The sequence below is a fragment of the Eptatretus burgeri genome, chromosome 3, assembly GCF_056783735.1.
Source record: "Eptatretus burgeri isolate ZD-2024b chromosome 3, Ebu_testis_v1, whole genome shotgun sequence".
Taxonomy (NCBI): Eukaryota; Metazoa; Chordata; class Myxini; order Myxiniformes; family Myxinidae; genus Eptatretus; species Eptatretus burgeri.
In genome coordinates, this window is record NC_140963.1 from 76,606,210 (window position 1) to 76,631,065 (window position 24,856).

At 43.4% G+C, this 24,856-nt stretch overlaps 1 protein-coding gene and 1 long non-coding RNA gene across 5 annotated transcripts in view; one reads left to right on the forward strand and one right to left on the reverse strand.

Moving 5' to 3' along the window:
- Positions 1–24,856, reverse strand: part of LOC147030216 (collagen alpha-3(VI) chain-like) — a 146,447-nt gene that overhangs the window by 5,968 nt on the left and 115,623 nt on the right. For all 4 annotated transcript variants that reach the window (XM_085874048.1, XM_085874049.1, XM_085874051.1 and 1 more), the window contains exons 34-38: positions 16,142–16,158; positions 12,056–12,319; positions 2,841–3,110; positions 2,682–2,726; positions 702–869 (exon numbers count right to left, since the gene is read on the reverse strand). In XM_085874048.1, the coding sequence (XP_085730174.1) occupies positions 702–869; positions 2,682–2,726; positions 2,841–3,110; positions 12,056–12,319; positions 16,142–16,158 (764 nt within the window). The remainder of the gene's footprint in view (positions 1–701; positions 870–2,681; positions 2,727–2,840; positions 3,111–12,055; positions 12,320–16,141; positions 16,159–24,856) is intronic.
- Positions 10,254–13,512, forward strand: LOC147030217 (uncharacterized). The gene is made up of 2 exons (XR_015056265.1): positions 10,254–10,627; positions 13,334–13,512. It is a non-coding gene; the product is annotated as an uncharacterized LOC147030217 (long non-coding RNA).

Sequence of the window (24,856 nt, forward strand, 5' to 3'; positions counted from 1 at the left end):
TTTTCCTCCTGGGCTTCATATCGGTAGTTCACTCCCAACTCATGTCATGGATTTGGCAGGACAGCCGAGAGGTACACACACTCGCCTTCATCAAAGCTGTCGATCCTGGGTTTGAATCTCAACCCAGCTATAAACCGTCACCCCGGTGTTTCACAGGAAGGTAATTCATCAATGTGTGTGCCATCCCTCAGATGGACGCTGAACTATGCGTCCCGTCTACCAGCATTAGTTGTTGGACGTTAAAGATCCCACAGTGTCCTTCATGAAGAGTAGGTGAGCTATCACCAGCACCCTGAACAAATTCCAAATTATTTCCCCAACCTACAGAATGAATTGCATCAGCAGCACAGCCCCACCCTGAGCCAATGATGCAGCCTTATGGTGCATATGAAAGAAGAAGAATCTCATGTCATCTTCCATCCCGACCGATGACATATTCAACCCCAGATAACATTCCCTAGACTCACCTCTCTTATTTGCAGGATACCATCTTTATTCCTTTCTTACTCCTCTCTGTTCCTGTTTGTTTACTCCCTTGCATGTTGCGTCCATGCGTTGTCCCACTGCCCTGCTATCAGTACTTTGTCCTGATACCTTCTGTCACCGAGTTCTTCTTTGAACCAATATTTTATATCAAAAATAAAACATACATACATCTTGTTGGGAATATTAAGCGACTGGGTTTGCTCTGCTGTACTTACGCAGAGACTGGCAGGTAAATTCACAATGCTGTTTTGTATTGTAGCGGTTCTTGTTTCCACCACAGCCTCTGTAGCGGAACTGTAAACAAGCTCTCTTCCGATTGCTGAAGTACCATTTGAGTGAGTAACCATAACACATCCCTTCATCAAATGGGAGCAAGCAGGACTCTGAGAACACAAACACAGGCAAGCAATGGCACATGAGGGATAAAAACAAACAAACAAAAAATGCAAATTGCTTTTGTCAATCTATCTCTCTCTCCCTCCTCAATCACTCCCACTCTCTCCCTCCTCAATCACTCCCACTCTCTCCCTCCTCAATCACTCCCACTCTCTCCCTCCTCAATCACTCCCACTCTCTCCCTCCTCAATCACTACCACTCTCTCCCTCCTCAATCACTCCCACTCTCTCCCTCCTCAATCACTCCCACTCTCTCCCTCCTCAATCTCCCCCTCCTCAATCTCTGTCACTCTCTCCCTCCTCAATCTCTCTCACTCCACCCTCCCTCCTCAATCTCTCTCTCCTCAATCTCTCACTCTCCCCCTCCTCAATCTCTCTCACTCTCTCACTCTCCCCCTCCTCAATCACTCTCACTCTCTCCCTCCTCAATCTCTCTCACTCACCCCCCTCCTCAATCACTCCCACTCTCTCCCTCCTCAATCTCCCCTCCTCAATCACTCCCACTCTCTCCCTCCTCAATCTCTCTCACTCACCCCCTCCTCAATCTCCCCCTCCCTCTCCCTCCTCAATCTCTCTCACTCACCCCCTCCTCAATCTCTCTATCTATCTATCTCTCTCTCTCTCCCTCCTCAAAATATATCTATCTATCTCTCCCTCTCTCTCTCCCTTTCTCTCTCTCTCTCTCTCTCACTCTCACTCTCACTCTCACTCTCACTCTCACTCTCACTCTCACTCTCACTCTCACTCTCACTCTCACTCTCACTCTCACTCTCACTCTCACTCTCACTCTTACTCTCACTCTTACTCTCACTCTCACTCTCACTCTCACTCTCACTCTCACTCTCACTCTCACTCTCACTCTCTCTTACTCTCTCTCTCTTACTCTCTCTTACTCTCTCTTACTCTCTCTTACTCTCTCTTACTCTCTCTTACTCTCTCTTACTCTCTCTTACTCTCTCTTACTCTCTCTTACTCTCTCTTACTCTCTCTCTCTCTCTCTCTCTCTCTCACTCTCTCTCTCTCTCTCTCACTCCTTAATCTCTCTCTCTCTCCCTCTCTCACTCTCTCACTCTCCCCCTCCTCAATCTCTCTCACTCTCTCACTCTCCCCCTCCTCAATCACTCTCACTCTCTCACTCTCCCCCTCCTCAATCACTCTCACTCTCTTCCTCCTCAATCTCTCTCACTCTCTCCCTCCTAAATCTCTACCCCCCCACTCTATATCTCTCTCACTCTCTCCCTCCTAAATCTCTACCCCCCCCCACTCTATATCTCTCTCACTCTCTCCCTCCTAAATCTCTACCCCTCCCCCCCCACTCCATATATATCTCTATCTCTATCTCTATCTCTATCTCTATCTCTATCTCTATCTCTCTCTCTCTTCCCCCCTCAAGTCACCTCTTTTGGATCCTTGCTCAGAAATGAAGAGATGATCTGTGAGTCAATCACAATGAATCAAACGGTTTCAACTTCCCATTCTTGGCTATTATATATATATATATATATATATATATATATATATATATATATATATATATATATATATATATATATATATATATATATATATATATATATATATATACAAATTGCAATTGTTTCGATTGTCATATTTGTTCCACCAGCAACCGGTGCTGATGGTGAACCATCATTTAGGAAATTGCATCGTTGTTTCAAATACATCAGACAGATGGTTAAAATTATGTCGGTGATTGATCAATGAGGTTTGTAACTAAACCAATCGCAATCCAGCAACGATGAAGGTTTAATGGGATAAGGGGTTTTTAAACGATAACTTACCGGTATAAGCAAATCTTGCTCTGCGGCTGGCAAACATCTGTAGTTCTGAGGAAGAAAGATTGGACACGATTGCATGCTTTTACTGATGCTATGGATCCCATCACATGTTCAAAACTACTGCTGTTAATACATGAACAGAAACTGTTGCCAATGTCATACTTGTTTTGACTGGAAGCCACATGACCTCGCTCTCCACTTGACCGTGCAGGGCAGCAACCCCTACATAGTAGGATGTGTTGGGCTTCAGGCCCATGAAGGTATAAGTGTCATATTTGATTCCGACCGAAAAACTCTCTGTCTGGGCATCGCTGATTTTCTGGATGTACACGTTGTATGATGTTGGATCCGCAATACGGGGTGGAGTCCACATGAGCGACACAGTTTCGCTTCCCACGGCACTCACAAATGCAGTAGCAGGCATTTGCATACCTGCACAAAAAGTGTTTTCAAACCTACACAAAATGCATTTGCATACCTGCACAAAAAGCTTTTGCATACCATGTTATCATCATCATCATCATCAATATACATCGTCCTACAGAGGGAATTTTTAACTTCTCGTGCCTTGTTTCCATGCACGATTCAACCCAGGTTCAAAACTGATCTGTCCCTGATCCTGCATTTCCATATAATTGAGTCATCCCAGTTTGACATGTCAAAGCAAGTTCACCCACATTTTGCGCAGACACATGAATGATCTGAAGGCCTGCCAATTAGGTGATGAGTTTGCATATACATATTGTTACTGTTGTGACTCGGAGTAGACCCCCCCACCCTCGCCCCCCCCCCCCAAGAGAGTAAAAGCACACATGTAGAAGTAGCACAGTTATGTCATAGTATTCTGTTTAGAAATTAAGTAAATCGTATTCATGTGATCGATATGCATTGCACAAGTAAGCATCATAAGGGTCTGTTCCTTCCCCCCCCCCTTTCTATCTCTCAATCTCTGTCTTTTCATCTCTTTCATTTTACACCATTCCCTTCCATTACAAAACCAACACACAAACCGACTCGCAAACCCGTTTGCTCGATCACGCAACAACCACAGTCACAACCAAGGTCACAGGGCGACCGAGGCGGGGACGGAACAAAGTGCTGGAGTCTTCTCACACGTTTCATCGAGCCCCGCCCCATGGACTGTGACAAGGATAAAAGACCAGAATGCAGCAAATTCTCTCCCCATCTCCGCCTCAGAACAAGAAGTCGGAGAACCGTTTTCCACGAGATTTTCCCGCTCGCAGTTCGAGTCCACAGAATGGAGTTTCACATCTTTTTGCTTTCTTTCATGCCTTTCTCATTCCTACACATGCATTTCCACACTACATTCCCTCAGACCACAACAAATCTTTTTCATCATCTCTTTCCTGTTGTCCGTTCACTTTGTGGGGGCTTTGAAATGACACGGTCTTGCGCACCATCCTCGACACCAGAGCTAGTTCTGCGCTGCCTTCCAAAATGCCAACACCCCTTCTGTCGGACGGACGAGTTGTCCGAAGCCATGCAGAGCATCATGTGGGTTGGACGGGGCTGCGACGGTGTTCCCGAACAACTCTGTGTCATTCCTCGGGTGTCCAGATCCAGTTACATATTTGTGCTTCGTGATTGTTCCAAGTTTTCCGTCCACGACAGAATGATCGGTACAGGTAAGGAAAAAATGTATGCAGTTTGTGTTTTCATATGTGTTTGATTTGCTTGTGATACAGTATAATTTATCCTGCCATTGTCTCTCTCTCTCTTCTTAATTTTCCCACCATTTATTGCATTGTGAATTATTCCCACTATTGTCTCTCATTTCAATTTCCACCGCGATTTTCTCCTTTTTATTAATCCCTATCATTCCTCCATTCGTAACTCACTCTTTTGCTTCTTTAAAAAATTAATGCAACTGCTTGTTGAATGTGACCTTATTTATTCTGCTCATAGTTGATCTGAAATAGCGTTCCCATGGTGATTGGACCAAGGTTACAATTATAATAGTGGCTCACATCATGTGACACGCGGCGTTGGTTCACCTAGCCAATTAATTAACCACTGTGTAGCTTCCGGCACGGTTCCCCATCTGCCTTGTTCAACTCACTGGCAGGGTAAACAGACTTTGGGCGCGAAGAATTGAGTGTTGAAGATGTCCATGGTCTCTCGATGACACGCCGCCCTCTTGGAGTTATCCAGAGGCGACAACGATAACGATATATTTTGAGTCAAACTTAAAGGTGAGATGCATTCTTAGCCCACAATAATCCTAATCATTATTTGGCACCTTTTAAAAGCATTGAGAAGGCAGAAAAGAAGAGAGGTTGCATAAGGCAAAGAGTGGGTGTATGGAAGAGTGGGTTGGCCAAAGTGTTTTTTTTTAACGTATCTGGTGGTGGCAGCTTATCCTTTCTGAGTGACCTGCTTCTAAAGTTCAGTCAACCATTTACGGATTTGTCTCTGTTACCATCGATTTTCGTGCAGTTTTGTTTGTAACAGTTGTTGTTCGTATCATCTGATCATGGTCATCATGGTGTCTCTTGTGAGCCTGTTTAGTAATTTTAATGTTCTGTGTCTGCCTCGGATAGTTGGGCCTTTCCACCGACTCGCAACAAACTTGCACACATTTGTCTCGCTTTCCTCTGATTGTCTCTATATCCCATTTTCCCACCTTTGCGCAATTCCTTCCTTATACGTTCTACAAAAACAACAAAAGAGACTTCTTATCTCATTTTTTGATGGTCTGTCTCATTCATTGTTAGCCACGTATTCAACAGGGCCTCCTTCCTCATTCATTCCTTGCTGATTAACTTTATTTGATCAAGCTCATCCTTTTCCATCCTGCCTCAAAACTATTCCCTCACTTCCTTCTTTCATCTCAAAATGACTACAAAAAATAATAAATGGTCACTCATTATTACCACTTATTCTCGACTCATTCCTAAAGTCATTCAGTCCTAAAACGATTTCCTCATTTCTTCTTCCTCCTCCCTCCACACTCTGCCAATTCAAATCATTAAAATGCCAACTTTAAAATGCTTAATCCTCCAACAGCGTTGTTGGACCAACACTCAATTCCAAACATCCTCCACTACTTCTTCCTTTTCTTCCCTTTCTTTTTCATTCCTGGATTGCTTGCAGACCCGTGACCCATCCCCATCATATTCAAACAGCGCTGTCTTTCTTCGTGCCATATATATATATATATATATATATATATATATATATATATATATATATATATATATATATATATATATATATATATATATATATATAGACCACAAGGGGAAAACCAGAGATGTCAGGATAAGTCAATTTTGAAGAAACTGAAAAACAAAGTATCAAGACTTTGGTGGACTGTTTAATAACTGTCATATAGATTTCTTTTCCAGTAAAAGGAAGAGTGATCATTGGCCGATCAAATTAAGCATGTAGCATTTGCCAAGCTTCTGTTATTTAATTTAAGAGCAAAGAACGAATCAATGTTGCAAACTGACATCACTGGTTATTCCCTTGTTTAATAATTGCCATGCAATTTTAACCCAGGGTGTGTAGCAAATTCATGCTTGTTGGTTATTAGCATACATTACATGACTTTGGTGATCACAGATTATTTTTTTCAACATTAAACGGTTATTGTTTTTTTGTTTGATTGGTGTTCAACACCATACTCAAGGGTATTTCGCTTATATGACGAGGGATTCTCCATTTCTTATTCCGTACAACTTAATATGATGGAAAACCGAGAGGAAACCAAGGATAAACCACCCCCGCGATAGCCGAAGTCACCTCATGTGACTCCCTCATATACCTAAGCAGGTTGATTGGGCGGTGGGTACATCGAATGAGGATGGGTACTCAGATGCACGAACCATTAAGCCATGGCGTGGGTCCCATAAAAGTCACAATAGAGGTTTGACCAGGCTTGAACCACGATATGCACCAACTACGGAGCCCATGATATAACCAAATAGGCCATTGTAGTGCTCAGAGTTTATGCTGTGAAAGTTTTACAACCTTTCATTTTTTAGTTTCTCAACTCTGAATATTATGGTGGAACAGTTAACATGAATGAAAGGGAGATAACCAGGAGTAAAGTACTGACAACTCTGGGTTTCAACTTGTTCAGCCTTGACAACACTTGTTTTTTCATTGCACGGCTAAACTTTATACCATATAAATTATGTGACTCCCCTGGTTATTTGTTAAAGTAATATTGTGAGAGCAAACCTTATGTTGCCAACTATTGGCAGGTGCAATAACCCTGAAATTCATAAAAAGTGACATCTCTGGTTTTCCCCTTGTGGTCTTCATATGTATATACATATATACATATCCATCTCGATTGCTGTTATAATTTGGTCATCGATATTCTTCTCATAGACCCATAATCAGGTCCCTGGTGGACAGAATCCTGTAGTGAGGCAGTTGCCTTCAAACAATATGCCTTCTCTTCTTCGAAGGCAAATCCAATTGAAGGCAATTTCAGATCATCACACAAAGCCTGCAACAAGTGTCCACTCTCAGGAGAGCCAGAAAGCAATATATGGCTAACATCAAGACTAAACTTTCAAACCTGTCTCCTTCCTCAAAGACCTGGTGGTATATTGTCAAGTCTCTCTGGTGTATGCTTTCCCTCCATCCTTTCTCTCACATCACACCACAGCTAACTCTGCTCATGATAAATGTGAATTCCTCATTTCTGTGTTTGCTTCTAAATTTCTCATACCCAGCCCCTCGCTCCCCATACCGACCCGACCCTCTCGTAACCAACAGTTCCTGGACACTATCTTTATCACCTGAAAAGGTGGAGAGTTTTTTTTTAGCAACTCTCAACTCCAATTCTGCAACAGACCCAGACAGCATCAGTGCACGTGTCCTAAAAATCTGCTTTGCCACTTTTGCACTTCTTCGTTCTGCCTTGTTCAACCTATAATTTGCTCTAGGTCACCTTCCGTCGACTTAGAGGTCAGCCCTCATCACAGCAATCATGGAGGTCAGACAGGAGGAACTAGAACGGCACACGGTTGAACAGTACATGTTTTGTATCACACTGATTGGCCGGATCTGGATCTGGACCTGAACAAAAATTGAATCGGCTTGTTATTGTCACATAACCAACTCATGCACATAGTTTTGTCATAACTTGTCCACAACTTTTTGAGATATTATACTCGATATCGTTTTTAGCCCCATCTCTCAATGGTGAATAATCACTTCGAAATTTAAAAATTCTCGGATCCAGATTCGGATTCTGATCTTCACCAAAATCAAATCAATTCTTCCTTGTCACACACCCGACTAGTCCACCAAGTATCCTCCGAATCCATCCAAAACTTTTCCATATGTCGTGCTCCATATCGTTTTTGGCCCTATCTCTCAATGTTGAAGAATCAGTTTTAAAATTCTTGCATCTTGATCTGGATCTGGATCCGGATCTTCACCAAAATCGAATCATTTCGTCCTTGTCACAAAACCAACATGTCCACCAAGTTTTGTCAGAATCTGTCCGTAACTTTTTGAAATATTCTTCTCATAGACAGACAAACAGACAGAGAGGGGAGAAAATATTGTTACGAATTTGGAAGCTTACTGCACTCAACATTCCGGTGCTTATATAACAGTTATATCGGTAAGTGTGTGTTTATAGTTAGGGCCCCCTACCTGTGTCTAACGGGAATTACATGTGTGCGCTGCGGAGTTTCGTTTACAACAAACCTCCTTCACTTCACTTCACACACCGACGCCATTGTCCACGTGCGTTCGGCCACGTACGTGGGCAGAGATTTCCATCGCCTCAGACCGGGACTCCGCCCAGGAAGGCAGGGGCGTGTCCATTGTCCGATCACGCCACAGACAGCGACTTTCCCATGGCACCCCAAACAATGGGGTTGAGATGGCCACAGAGAGAGAGACTTTCCCACGACACCCCGTCCAATGAGGGTGGAGAGCACCTCAGACGGCGATTTGCTCACCCCGGAGGAAAAAGGAATATAAAGAAACGCCAGGCTGGGAGGTCATCATGGTCGTCGTCGTAAAGTCATCGTCGTCTTGGGGGCCGTGGGTCTTGGTGCTGGCGGGTTCGTGTGGTCCTGGGTCATCGTCGTCTCTGATCCTTCTCCTGGGTCTTGGTCGATTGGTGTGTGGCCGGTTGGAGAGCGTGGTACCTGGTGCTTGGAGCGGCATCATGTTGCGGGTTCGAGTGCCGCCGAGCCGGATCGTCGAAGACCACACGAGGTGGACAGGTCCAAGCACAGGCTCTGGTCTCCAGCTCACCTTCCCTCGAGCTGGAAGCCTTCAATAAAGACCCGACGGGGTCCATTTCTGTGTGTGCGTGTCTGTGTGTGGGCCCGTCTTTAAGTAGCACCTGTATAAGTGCTTGTGTATAAATTTCCATTTCTTTTATATTCGGATAACTCTGCCCTTACGTGCTCCCCTCGTTCCCCCCGATTATTGTAAATAAATTCCCCTCTTGTTGAATGTCCCAGCTCGTTTCTGCGTTTCTATCATTGGTTTGCCGCGCTGTGAACGGGAACTAGGAGGCCTCATTGCTGCCGAGCGATCACAAATCGGTGATCGAGGAATACAGTCGCTACAGTCGTTTGTCGACTTGGCTGTTACGCACTGTGTGGATATAAGTGCAAAAGTGAACTTTTTAATTTTGATTCATCCAACCCATTGATCATTGTGGCTCACAAAAGACATCCAATTCAAACCAACTACAGAAGAAGAGGAAAACAATGACTATGGAGGTCAAATGTTATGTCCTGAATATTTTATCATCAGTTTCTGCTTCATTTTAGCCCAGGCAATATGGTGTGACTGAATCAACCATGAATGAGGACAATACTTTAGTCCGAAGATAAAATCCGTGCCAGTGTTCATGCAGGAGCCTCCATTGCGACATGTGTTAATGTGTTATATATTATTGATATTTATATATAATATTTTAATTTTTATTCAGTAATAAGGTGACTTGTTTTGCTACAACACAGAACTATTATGATACCGACACATATTGTAATGTATATGGAATAATTATGCACCATTCCATGCAAAGAATCAAGAAAGGCTGTGTTCGTGTCATTGTTCCCCATTTTTCCCCTACGTTTAATTATTCCCCCAATGCAAATTCCTCCAACACGAGGGTACCCCAGAACATATCCCCGTATTGGAGGAAGTTTGACTATATAAAGTATCATTAAAAAAACAAAAAAAAATTTAATGTGCTCGGAATTGCATATTTTGGTATTTGACCTTTTGACCCCACTACAGAGAGTGGAGTCAAAAATGATAGTGCTCTCGCACCTTGTTTCCACGTCGTGGTCTTCACTACCAAGTTTGGTGAATTTCTGCACTTGACGGTTTCGGAGGAGATTACAGATGGACTGACGGAGCCGATTACAATATCCCCCTACATTTTTTTTTCAAAAAGCATGGGGATATGCAAAAACAGATTCTCACAACTCCAGTAATATTGACTTACTTTCAATTACAAGCAAAGTTATGGAATCCATCATCACTGTTCATATCAAATCATTCCTTTTCTCTAAAGGCGTGATCAGTTCAGATTCAGGCCCGGTGACTCCACCCAGGAAGTGTTGCTTCTGGTCTCTCAACAATGTACGAAGGCTCTCAATGCCAGCCATGAGATCAGGGCCATTTCTCTGGAGATACCTCAAGTTTTGATGCAGTCTGCCTCCCCCCCCTCCCATCTTACTCTCCAAACTCTCTACCTATGGCATCCAAGGCCACCTACTCTCATAAACTGGAGTGCCCCAATGCACTCGGGCCCAGTCCTGTTCACATCTTGTTCGATGAACTTTCCAACTCCCTGGAAAATCCTGCTTTTCTCTTTGCTGAGGGACTCTGCCCTCTGTTGTCGCATCTCTCATCTTTCAGATAGGCAGGCAGTGGCCTCATCCCTCTCTGTGTCGTCCTTCATGCAACTGGAATGGCACGATGGCCTCGAGGTACGCAGACTCCCCTCTAAGCTGTCTAGCCTGGGTTTGAATCTGAACCAGGCTATAAATTGTCATCCCGTTTTTTTTGCACAGGGAGGGTGATTTATCAATGTGTGTGCCGTCCCTTGGATGGATGTTAAAACAGGTGTCCCACCTTTCAGAATTAGTCGGTGGACATTAAACATCCCGGTGTCCTTCAGAAGAGTCTGTGAATATTGGCCAAATTCAAAATTCCTACCCTAACCAGCAGGTGGCACTGTATCAACGGCACAACTGTACTCCCAGTAATAATGTAAACCAGCAACTGCAGGCTGCACAAAAATGATGATGATGGAATTCGGAGCTGGTCCAACACTTGGAAAATGTCTTTCAAACCTGACAAATCCCACCCTTTCACTCTGTCTTTCTGAAAGCACTTGTCTGGCGAACCCTCCCATCTAGTTCCTCAACAAACCTCTTTAGAAAAGATAGTCACTTAAACTTTTTGGGTTTATCATCAGCCTTGATCTTTCGTGGGTGAACATATATCCCAGTTGGCCTCCCAAAGCTGGCAGCTGACTGGACATCTGCTGTCATGCAAAGTGTCACTCCCCCCTCCCCTTCACCCCCTCCCCTTCAGCCCCCCCTCTCCCATCTAGGTTCATTCAGGGTGCACAAAGTCTGCCAGTAACCCACTTCTGATGTACAAACTCCCAAAATCCAAGAACACTGCTCAGACTCGTGAGACAGCTCAGACAGAGCCGACTCGTGAGCCCGTGGTCCAGGTTGAGAGAAACCTGAGAGAACGCTCGCATTTGTGGATGGTACCAACTATTATTGCACATCACCTCCTCAGGATAAGCTCCTGTCTCCTCTTCTTGTCTTTGCATCCTCCCCTTTTCTGCCAACTAAGCGCTTTTGAAAGGCGCCAAGGAATAATCATGATTGTAGGCCAAAAAATGGCATCCATCCTGTCGGTTTTCGCTCAAGGATAACTCAGGCAGAATCGCCTACATACACCAAACGTGTCCCCTGAATGGAAAGGCGTGCTTGTCACTCAGCTTGGATGTACCATCATATACCGATTGCAGAAGAATCCAGATCAGTACAGCACAGTAGTTTTCAATCCTGGTTGAATAGTGAATAGAAACAAGGTATTGGATATTTTACATCCCAACACATTTATTTTCAATCCTGTTTCGATTTATATCTACTGCAACCCCAACTCTAATTAGAGTTGCAATAGATATAAATAGTTGCAGTATTAGAGTTGCAGTAGGTACCGTGGGACCGAAGTGTAATTGCGTCCATCTCTTCCTTACATCTCAACCAGGTCCTAACCAATCGTACACATCGTGTCCACATGTTCCTCCCCGCTCCACAATCAATGTCCCACCTTTTCTCGTTTGCTCTTCCTTGATGAGCCACCATATTAATAATGATTTGGGTGCAACTCACGTGTCCTTAGGACTATGTGCGTCTTGAATGGTTGTTGTTGGTGCAGGGATGCTGTCACTGTTGCCTGGTATTCGTGACCACATTCGAGGCCAGTGACGAGCATCTGTGTGCTGTTTGTCCTAACATTCAGCACCACGTCGCCCGTTTCCACATCCACCACGTGTACAGAATAGGTGGACACGTCAATCACTGGCTTCCAGTGGACGATGAAGCTGGACTCCGTAATGTTCTCCAAGACGATCTCAATTTGTGGTATTTCTCCATCTGGTAGGCATTGGGAATAAAGTGGGAAAAGTGTGATGAAATCCTCCCAAAAAACCCCCCTTTTTTTTTTTTGGAGCAAACAATAATTGTGATCTTTTTTTTAAATCCTAATTTTAATTTGCACTTGGTCACTTGCTTTGACACCAATATAAATTTTGATTACGGATCCCAGGCATCCATATCGAAACGCTACATATATTGAACAAACAGTTTCAATTGGAGCACCTGACCGCTGTTAAAGCATTTAAATTGCATCAGATGTAAATGTGGCAATAAATGTGAATTGTTGCTCCCAGCTGGCCAGCTCAATGACAGAAGACGCTCAGCTTGGATGTACCATCCAAGCTGATAAACCATTTGCATATTTTCCGCTTCCATCTCTACCCCGTTTAGAATCCCGTGTGGGCACCAGACAACGTGCTGGTTGTTAATAAAAATTGTGTTGTAGTTGTTGTCGATGATTATATCATCTCCATTTTGTTAACATCCTTAATAATGTAACATTTATCCCAAATCATCATCATATAATTTGAGTGTGTCATTGTTCGTTTGTCTACTTGTTCGACTTCTGGACACTCCTGGACCGCTGAATGGAATGAGTTGAAAACTGGTAGTTGTACTCGGGGTATGCACTGGGAGGTTTTTCGTGGAAAAACAAATTCAGAGTCCCGAGGTTCAGGATGCAGGGCAAGGCACCCAATTCTCTCGATGTGCATCGTAAAGCACCGCTCCCAGTGGGAGGGGAGTATTCAGACGAAAATACAGCAATTCTGAAGGAATTAACCCAACCGTACAAGTTCGGGATGGAAGTGTAACAATAATTATTGGCAAGAGCAATTCAAAGTCAGAGTGGTTTATATGAAGACAAGAATATCAACGAATTGACATTTCTGTGACTATCATCTGCCTTGTTTGCCCAAGTTCGACAGAACACAAAACCCTTTGTAGTTAAACTCCCAAAATCCAGACTCTGCACATCTCAACTCATTTGTTCCTCATTTCTCCCATTTGCAGAATTGCCTCTGGAGGTTGTTCAATCGCACTCTTCACTTTGGAGCTTCAAGCAGGTGGTGCACCATCATCTTATGTCATCCCCCATCCATATCCATGATCTTTTCTACCCCCATTAATCCTTCCTAACTGAACCCTCTAACTTACAACTTACTGTTTTACCCCCAACCCCCCCTACCCCCTCTCTCCCTTCTTACTTCTCCGTTACTCATGTTGCATCCAACTGTGTCCCACATCCCACTACCTTGTCTTTTAACCTTCTGTCATCTTGTTCTTTCATCTGACCTGATCATGTATGGAAAGTTAATGAATTAAAAAGCGACACGTAGTTCATGATTGAGTGAAGCCGATCCTGGATTATCATACGGTTACTCACAGCTATATCCAGTCAGCCTTGTACCTTGTCTAGTTTATTACACAGGTGTGAGATAACTTACATCACATCATCCCTTACCACCATTAACAGTGACGGCATAAACACAGGTCTGCATCATCTAGGTCATTAACCATTATAGAATCTGTGCATGTTATTTTTCCCATATTAGTAGGAGGCCTCGTATGAAGTGACTGCATTAGACAAGTTTCACTTTATTATTTAATTTTTGTATTTAACCAACAATTTGTTTTCGTTTTACCCACAATGTCTGCATTCCTGCAGATTCGTCTTGATGAAGAATCCTTATTGCTAACAATGTTTAACACAGCCATTGGTAGATATCAGCAAATTCAGCTTCCCTTTTGTCTGAAATGTGCACCTGAGATATTCCAGCAAATAACGGATCAGATGCTGGAGGCTTCAATGGAGCCACGGCCATTGTGAATTGTATCCTCATTTCTGGACGTGATGTCGAGGTTCCACAACAAGACACTTCACAAAATTAATGAAAGTCATAAACTGTAATCGGAAACTGAATTTACAGAAATGCATGATCCGTCAACATGAGATCCTGGATGTAAAATACCAACAAACCACAGATGGATAGAAGCCAAACCTGTTGTAAGTCGAAGCAGTTTGCAGCATGGCTGCTCCAAATGACAAAAGAAGGTGTGATCAGTGTTATTAGAGATTGTCATGTTTGTCAAAGTTCATCCCTCATCTCAATCAAAAGGATTCTCCACTCCAGAAAAATTCTCAAAGCTTGGCAATCTACCCAAGTCAAAGCATTCACCAGATTGAAGGAGCTGTGCTGCAGCCCACCACTGCTGAGGTCCTATGATGTCAACAGGAGGCCTGTAGAAGTACACTGTGACTCCAGTCAGAATGGCTTCGGTACTGTGCTCATTCAAGATGGTCGGCCTGTTGCTTACACCTCCTTGTCATTTCCTGATGCTGACTGAATGTGCTATGCACATATTGAAAAAGAGCTGCTTTCCATTGCTTCATCTCTGGGAGAGAAGTGGTTGAGGACATCAATCATTAGCCGTTGCATGAAATCTTCAAAATTCCGCTTGTAACATTTCTGATGCGACTCCTGTTCACATCCCCAAGACCATCGGAAGCAACTTTGGTTCGGAATACTCGTCTGAAAAAATTCAAAAAATTCCACAAAATGACGGAAAGGTCTCGTAATGCCGGAAAGGCCAGAGCAAGGTGGTAAAGGAAAGCAAAATGGGGGTGAGGTGTGCTAGTTGGTGAAGCTTTTTATGAGAACACCACCACCATGACGTTTACTTTAATAAACGTATTCCTCATCCAATCTCCTCCGACTTCATCCCTATCTTCTGTACGGTGTAGTAAAGTATTTTATTTCTTAAATAATAAGATTCCTTACATACACTTTCTATCGTCATTTCCAGAAACACAGCATTAAAATCCTTGTGATTTGATAGTGGCTAAAGTTATGAAGCAATTCATTAATTCGTGTGCAACAGTTGCTTGCTGCTTGCATGATTGCATGCCACTAATGTTCTGCACCTAGGGCGTAGCCAGGCTGAGGCAGACGAGGCGGTCGCCTCGTCGCTCATTTCCCGAAATGTGGTCTGGCCTGAGCCCTCTGGCCATCTGAGCTCCCTGGGGAGTAAACTACCAAAGCTACCCGGCAGTGCTCTGAATACTCTTATCTCCACTCCTATCACAATACCTAAATAGGACAATACTCCCCCCCCTAATATTACACAGGAAAATAAAATTATCCCTATGTTTACTTTCTTATTGCGCTACGCGCACCGTCACATTGACCAAGTTCACCTCATCGCTTTTGGACCTCTGGCTACGCCCTTGTGCACCCTGCAGGTTAGAGAAGGAATTTGGAATTTGTCCATGGTGCTGGCAATAAATTGCGAAAGAGTACTCGGGTACTCTTCAGGAAGGACACCGTGGGATCTTTAACGTCCACCAACTAATGCCGGCAGACAAGATGCCCAGTATAATATGTCCATATACCTGGTGTTGGCTTAGTGGTTAGAATGGTGGGCTTGGGATATTCGGATCTTGAGTTCAAATCCCACTCAGCTGTTGAATTAATACCAAGTGGGGTTGACTCTGCCTGTAATCCTTCCGAGGTCGGCAAAATGAGTACCAGCTTGCTGTTATCCTGTGTCGGAGTGGTGACCCGCCCAGGATTGTGCCCAATAGCCGAGCAGGCTGCTTTGGCAGCACCAATGTTCTGCACAGAGTATGGTCCCAATGGATGGATGGATAATGTCCATCCGAGGGATGTCACACACATTGATGAATCACCCTGCCTGTGAAACACCGAGATGACTGTTTATGGCTGAGTCAGGATTTGAATCCAGGCTGGACAATTCAGAGGTGTGCACACACACACCTCTGCACCATTCTACCAACCCAAGATAGGAATCTCTGCTTACCTGGCAGTATATTATCTCTGTGGGAGGGGGAGGGAGGGGAGGGGGATAAGAGAGTGTCAGGAACCTGCATCAATATACAGCACTCATCATGATAAATGAGGGTTTGAGTATCACAAAGCATGGAGTTTCGAACAAGCGTTAGTATAATCGGGAAGGTTGTTGAGAACCAACCACAAAGGCACAGCAAAGAAAAGAAAAATGAAACAGGAAAGAAACACCCAGTCAATACAATAGAAATGATCTCAAGCTCTCGTCATTTACCTCTTTGGCTGAGAAGAAACGCTGTGACGTGGATGTGTCCTGTGCCTTCATCTGAGCCATCTTGCGACCCCCTTTATTATACTACTCTCACAGTTCAATATTTTCCAGTTGCTCATCGAGCATAAAGTTTGAAGATGTCATCTTGGTTATCAGGAAGAATAATTTCTCTCTCAATATTTTACTCATATATCATCTCATATCATTGTTATATTTTGCTCCGACGAAGGGTAAGGCCCGAAACATCAGTTTTACCTTTTATTCAAGGTGGATCAACCACCATTTACAATAATTTTAATGTATTTTTCGGTTATTTTTCCGAAATAAGCTCATCGAGTGGGTCCCGGTGTCCGGCCACACGCCTGTTAACATTTCACTAAAATATCTTCTCACAAGCGACTCGATCGATATGGACCAACTTTGGTACGATGCATCAGGACAGCAAGGTCTCGTGGGGTTGTGCTCCCCATCTGGATGTGCCCCCTATAGCGGGAGTTGACGGGAGGGTTTTCTTGTTTTGTTGCTTACTTTTTCGTGTATTGTTTGGTTTTTTTTGTGTCATTGTTTAGTTTGCAATAGGACAGCCAGGTCACCCCGCCTGTTGGGGAAATGACCATCAGTCCCCCGTGGGGATACATTTTTATTACTCATATAATTGTGGATAACTTGAGTAGAAAATTAATAACCAGAGCCAACTTTCTTCATTTTTCTTTTCCGTTGGCATAATGACCCAGTTTACCAAACTCGGTGGTGTGATGGTGAGAGCATCTGCTCTGATTCTGGGAGGGCAGCGGTTGGAACCTTGGCTGAATCATACCAAAGACCTTAAAAATGGTAGGTGCTGCTTCCTTGCTTGATGCTCAGAATTTGAAAAAGATAGAACATGGACAAACAACCATAGGTTGCTAATCATAGTGCAGGCTTGATGGGCCTAATGACATCCTCTTGCATTGAAGGTCCTTCAAAAAGGAACTCTTATTAATTAAAATATTAATTAATTACATTTTAATCTCACTCTCAAGAAAGAAACAGCATGGATGAAGAATTAACATTTTGACAAGCATAGGCTGTTATTCATTTATGCGATGCACCTTCAGCACCTGGCGATGCTCGCATAACACATGGAGTGTGGCCATGCCACTTAGGCAGTCCCTCCTCTTCGTAGATTTACAAGGGAAGCAATTTTAAATATGGCCAGGGTAATGACATAATTACCTGCTCTTTTACAAAGATATAACGTCATTCTAATCCTCAGTGAACCTCAGTAAGGAGGCGGGAGAAATGAGGGATTGTTCCGAGGAAGGTCTGGTTGGTCTGGTCTGTTATTGTCTGTCTGTCTGTCTGTCTGTATGTTTGTTTGTCTTCCTGTCTGTATGTCAGTTGCCTGCAAGTCACATTTTTACTCCGATATTCACAGAACTGAACCACCTGGTTGAGGTTGTGACAAACTAGAAGCCTATTGTTTTTGAGGTCAAAAGGTCAACGATGAACCCTCATCAAGGTGAAGCCTCAGTCGACCCATGTGAGCATGTCTATTAATTTCCTATTTTTAACGTGAGTTGTACCATGAGTACGTCTATTAATTACTTGTTATTTGACCTTGACGACGTTTATTAATGATAGACTATTGGAATGTACCCTCTTCAACATTTTAGATCCCTATACTAAGACCTTTTAGACCATTTTAGACCCTTCTTACAATGTACAACCTCCACCCACCTGGTGGGTGGGTGGGTACTCTGCGAGGTTGAATGGAAATTGCATTTTGGGTCACTGAATTGGTTCACCAATAAAAACCGAGTAGCATATTGTTTTTGAGGTGAAAAGCTCAAACGTCAAGGTCACAAAATCATCAATTTTCATCCTATTGACTTGAAATTTGAATAGGATTTGCATATTGAGTTACAGACCTGGTTCTTCAAAATCAGAACGATCGATTTATCCTTTTTGATATGTCAACGGTTTCCATGACAACAATTTCACCAATTATAATCAAACGAGCCTTTTTGTGAATTTATTTTTGCCAAACCTGTGTGATTTCTCCAAGATATCACATTGAAACTTATGTAGTTTATTTGTAGGTATGTGTAGTATATTAGAGGAAAGTTTGGTCAAACCTAGTGAGAGCTCAAGGTTAGGCTCATCGTAAACTTGTAAAACACATATAGGCCACAATGTGAAAAATGTATGAACAAAATATGTTGTACATAGCATTCAATCATGTAAAACACTTGATATGTCAAATATTTAAAATTAACAAATTGCTGTTTCCATGGCAACTATTGTTTATTTGGACTTCACAAGTATTGTGCGATGCACATCATCTTTTTTTGTTTGTTTTTTTTTATGAAGAAAATTGAAAATTTTCATCATATGTCGGTCTGTCTCATTGATTTGTTTGTCTGTGATGGCGATAACTCGTGAATACCCTCGGCTATCTTTATCAAACTTTACCAGAGGATTCCAAACGACAAAAGTGAGGCTGTCAATGGTTTTGACTATACTAGTACGGGCCCGTAGGTGCGTAAACGACGACTGGATCGGGGCATTATTTCAATTAGATTGGACCAACCGTATCATAAATGGCCATAACTTGGCAAACATAATCAGGTCCCCAGCGTCAATTGTGATGTCATATCAAACGAAGAATTGTGTTGTCCTGTTATTGGTCGACATAAATGGCCGTAACTTGGGAACCGCTTGTCCGATCGATATCAAACCTTGAAAAGCACATCTGCAGGGCCCCGGCAATATTCCTGGCAAGTTTCAGTCAGATCGGACCGTCAATTGTGCAATAAATAAATAAATAAATGAATAAACATTAATTGTGACGTTATTCGTGATGTGATAGCACCGTGTCTTGCCATTGGTCGACAGATAAATGGCCGTAACTTGGGAACTGCTCGTCCGATTGATATCAAACCTTGAAAAGGCACATCTGCGCGCCCCCGGCAATATTCTTGGCAAGTTTCAATCAGATCGGACTGGCAGTTGTCGAGAAACGGCGGTCGCAGACAGACAGACACAGAGAGACACAGACACAGACACAGACACAGACACAGAGAGACACAGACACAGACACAGACACAGACACAGACACACACACACACACAGACACAGACACACACAGACACAGACACACACAGACACAGACACACACAGACACAGACACACACAGACACAGACACAGACACAGACACAGACACAGACACAGACACAGACACAGACACAGACACAGACACAGACACAGACACAGACACAGACACAGACACAGACAGACACAGACAGACACAGACAGACACAGACAGACACAGACAGACACAGACAGACACAGACAGACACAGACAGACACAGACAGACACAGACAGACACAGACAGACACAGACAGACACAGACAGACACACACACACACACATTTCTGGAATTATAGATAGATATGTCAAAGGTCAAGGTGACAGTGACGTCATTTGCATAAAATAGACACGAACAAAATTGATTGCACTACGTGATGTTAAACTTAAGGCCCGGTCACACCTTGACGTTTTAGCCAACGTATGCCGATTTTTGAATTTTTTTTCTAAAACGCTGGCACACGTTGAATACGTTATGGGTAAGTTTTGATAACATTGAGAGCACGCTGAGAAACACTGCCATACGTCGTAGTACGTTGGCTTTAAACGTTGTACTTTTTGGTTGTCCTCAAATTTTTTCATGCTTGAAATTTCACGACGTATGCCGGCGTATGACTCACACGTTCCGCTACGCTGGCCACAAGTTGTATGCACGGTCTGCGATCGTTGACAGACGTCAACACATGCTACTTGTAAGTTAATCATAAGTTGAGACACGCCGAGGTAATGTTTAGCGTACCCGAAACTTATTTCTAACCTATGATTAACGTGTTGTTGGCACGTTACGTGATCGTTGCCACACATCGACAGACGTTACTTTTAAGTTACTCATCGGCTAAAAGACGTCGGTATAATGGATCGTCCTTGCGTCAGCGTCCACGGCCACGGCCAGGACACTTATTTGCAGCATTCTTCAAACTTTTCTTCGGCATGACGAGGATGTTCACACTTCGATGTCTAGCTTGGCTATGATTCCAATTGTCCATCGGCAGCGTCTATTTAAAATAGTCGAGTTTGAGCGTTTTAACACGTTCAGAAGAAACGCTTCAAATTTCAAAACCTCAGCGTCAAAAAACAAAGGCGAGTGACAGCAATTTAAATCGTTCATTGTAAACAATGAAAATAGCTGAGTGGTACCGTTTAAAAGTCGTTGAGTGTAAAAAAAATCCAATTGTTGAGCGCAAGTGTCTACTTTCAATAGTGGAGATGCAGCCATTTAAATCGTTGAGTTTATCATTTAAATCGTTAAACGCAAGGACGATCCATCATAACCCACACCCTCCCCCTCACACTCACCTACTACTGCCAACATGAACAAACTACTACTAATACTAATACTAATACTAATACTGATACTGTTACTGCTGACATGGACATCGACTCAAAAAGGACTCGAAAACACTGTTGGGTTCCCCTTTTATGAACACCATTTTATATACCAATTCCCAAAACCGCTGGGAACACGTCTTTATATGGCAGTTGTAAGTGAGAAACACGTTAATTTATTTTTTTTGTCGACCGGAAGACGTCATTGGAATATGTCTACATACGTCGATGTGTGTTGGGACTACGTAAAGAATTGGTTCAAAGCACGTCAAACATAAGTTAGAAATAAGTTTCGTGTAAAAAAGACATTACCGCGACGTGTTTCGACTTATGAGTAGCTTATAAGTCGCCTTTGTGGACGTGTGTAAGCGTCCACATACCGTGTGTACAACTTATCCCCATCGCATGCGGAACGTGTGTCATACGCCGAGTACGTCGTAAAATTTTGAACATGTTTAAAATTTCTTGACGTACTCTACTTACTACGACGTATGATAGCGTACTTTAGCGTTGTACTCACGTATACCAAACTTACTCATACCGTATTCGACGTGCCCCAACGTTTTAGACACATTTTTATTAGGTCGGCAGACGCTGGCAAGATCGCCAAGGTGTGACCGCGATGTTGTCACTTCCATTTCTACGGCAGTTATGATTCGAATCGTTGTTCGTCAGCCTTTTAATAGGCTACGTCACGACATCGTCGGCGATGCGTGCAACGCGCTATGCCTAAGTTAGACTATCGTTGGGCATCGGTTGTGTAGGCCGACAACAGGTTCAGCATTCGTTGGTATAAGTTATCTATAACACAACGAAACGTTCTGTGTCCGTTACCAATGCGTTATACATAAGACCAAGTCGCTATGAATACGTCCGAATCTTTAAAAAAAAACAACAAAAGTTCAACGTAAGCCAGCGTTTTACATACATTTTAATACGTTGCCATCGCTGGCTAAAACGTCAAGGTGTGACTGGGCCTTAAACTTGACACAAATGAGTTGGAAAACATCACCTACACATTCTGAGCAGATTTGATATCTGATCGTTATTAAAATACAAGATTTCTGTCGGGGCCGGGGGACAGATGATACGTTTCCAACATGGCGGCAATCCATTGACGTTTCTATGGCAACGAAGCCGCCCATGTCAAAGTATAGGGGTTTTTTTGTTTCGGGACAAAAATGGCGATAACTCGGAAACGCTTGAAGATACAGGTATCAAATTGCAACCATGTTCAAAGGTCAAGGTGACAGTGATGTAATTTGCGTGATTTTCGTCATACCTGTCAGGCTACTGCCTTATGCCTTCTTGTCTGTTTATTTTGTCTGTGTTACGTTACGTCTGTGTTGGATATCTCAAAAAGTTACAGATGGATTGGGATGAAACTTGGGGGACAGGTGGAGTGTTTGAAAGGGATGAATTGATTAGATTTTGGTGTAAAACCAGATCCAGATACGAGAATTTTTTTTAATTTTTCAAGGGATTCTTCACCATTGGGAGATAGGGCCAAAAGTGATATATAGCATGATATTTCAAAAAGTTGTGAATGGGTAATGACAAAACTTGGTGGATAAGTTGGGTGGTTGACAAGAACAAGCCGATTAGATTTTGGTTCAGGTCCGGATGCAGATCCAGGCCATTGGTGGAATACAAAACGTAAACTGTCCGGCATGGCAGAGGTATGTGCTCTACCGAGTGTCATTCTATTTTCTTTATGTGGTCGAACTTCCCCCATCTCCAATGACTCCATATACGAGGCTCTCTCCACAAACACTTGGTGCTCTGGTTCCCTCTCTTCCCTGTTTGCTCTTCTTAACCTGTGGAGACTTGAATTGCCACCATGTGAGCTGGAGTGGTGTTAATTCACTTACTTCAGTACATAGCCGAACAGCCAAGTCATTTTGTGAAAAGATTGGACTGACTTCATCACTTTCTTTTCCAACACACATCTCCCCCAAATGGTAACCATTCATTCCTGGATCTTCTCACAACAACAAACTTTTGCTTAAAATTGTCTGGCTTCTCCTCAGTTTAGAGTCTCTTTTGACAATGTTTTGATAAAATTGTGCATCTCCTTGGCAGTTATTCGAGAGCACCCAAGGCACAGGCATATATGATAATTTGGTAAACCTGGTCAATCTGGCCTAAAATCCATTTTCCCCAGTCAGGACTGGTCTTGTATCACATTAGCTCCGATCATTGACTGCTCCTGGAATCCCTTCCACAAGACTAATTTCTCCTCTTCACAAGCTTATCCCATCTCAGGATGTGTTTGTGCATCACCTCAACCCTGGGACACTAATGCATTTCGTCAGGTTTTCAAAATAAAACAACCTGCATTCTCCTCCTAGAATGCAACCTCCACTGATGGCAGCAAGCAGTCTCTCCCCACAGCTCAGAACCATTGTGTATTTGTTCAACAAAGAGCCTTCAAGCTCAACATCAGGCTCACCTGCGATACAAGTTGCCCAACCGCTCACCGTCCTTCAAAGACTGGTGGCAGCTGGTCAGGTATGTCTCTGGTATACATTCCTCTTCCATTCCTTCCCTCCTTATGGACAAAGTCATGCTGGACACTGCTTGGGGAAAATAGCAGAGTTTGGTTTCGTTTCCTTTTTGCAATGGGTCATGAAAATTTTGTCTTCACTCAAAAGGCTAAATCCATCCCTCACTGTGCTCACCCTTTCCTCATTATAGAATGTTCCTGCCAGAATGTTGGCTTCTCCTCTGTTCGAGAAGAGATGTTTCATAACCAGCTTGATACCTCTTCTGCAACCGGTCCTGATGACATCAGTGTTCCAATACTCAGGAACAGTGCTTTGCAGTCCCATTATTCTTTCTTTCTCTCCTTCTCCTTCTCCTTCTCCTTCTCCTTCTCCTTCTCCTTCTCCTTCTCCTTCTCCTTCTCCTTCTCCTTCTCCTTCTCCTTCTCCTTCTCCTTCTCCTTCTCTCTCTCTCTCTCTCTCTCTCTCTCTCTCTCTCTCTCTCTCTCTCTCTCTCTCTCTCTCTCTGAAAGTTGCAAACCACTTCTCTCTATAATGAAGGTTTCAAAACTGATCCCAGCAACTACATACTGGACATAGAAGCCATTTCCTCATTGCAAGCAAAATAATGGAGCGTATTATTGGAGCTGACCTGGTGGTCGTATGGCAGCTTCGCTGCCGGGGTAGCTATCATTTCTTGAAGCGCGACTGTGTCGCTGATGCAGTGCCCCTCTACCAGTACACACACTGGAACTAGTGCTCATTTCGCCGACCTCGGAAGGATCACAGGCTGAGTCAACCCCCCGGTGTATTAATTCAGCGGCCGACGGGGCTTGAACTCAGGACCCGAGGATCCCAAGCCGCCACCCGAACCACTGAGCCAACACCAGGCTGCGGAGCTGACCTCAGGTAATATCTCTTTCCAAACTCTCTATACCTTTGACAACCAGATTGGCTTCTAACTTGTTCATTCCATCTTGAATATGTTACTCCTAACAGAGCAGTGGATGAATGCCCTGACCACAAACAAGAGGTTAGAGTCATTGCTCTGGATATCCCTCAAGCCTTTGATACTGCCTGGTCATTCAGGGGCCCCTGAACAAGTGATTTTCTGATTTTCTGTATGCATGGAATCTTGATGATGCCCTTTCCTATGATCTTTCCCTTTAGGCTGGGGTTCCACAAAGCAGCATCTTAGGTCCTACATTATTTTTGATCGATATCGATGATCTATCCGATTCTATTGAAAACAAACTTTACCATTTTTCTGATCACTCCACCCTGTATAGAATGGTACATCACACTTGTGAAAGACCGGCTGCTGTTGAATCCCTTTCATTAAACACAGACAAGATAAGCTGCTGGTCAAATGCTTGGAACAAGATGTTGAACACCAGCAAGTCACACATTCTTACAGTCTCTCCACGAGGATCAACAATCAAACTATCCAATCCATTTCTCCGGAGAGCCACTGGACGAGGTGCAGTCCCTGGAACTGCTTGATATTGCTATCTGCC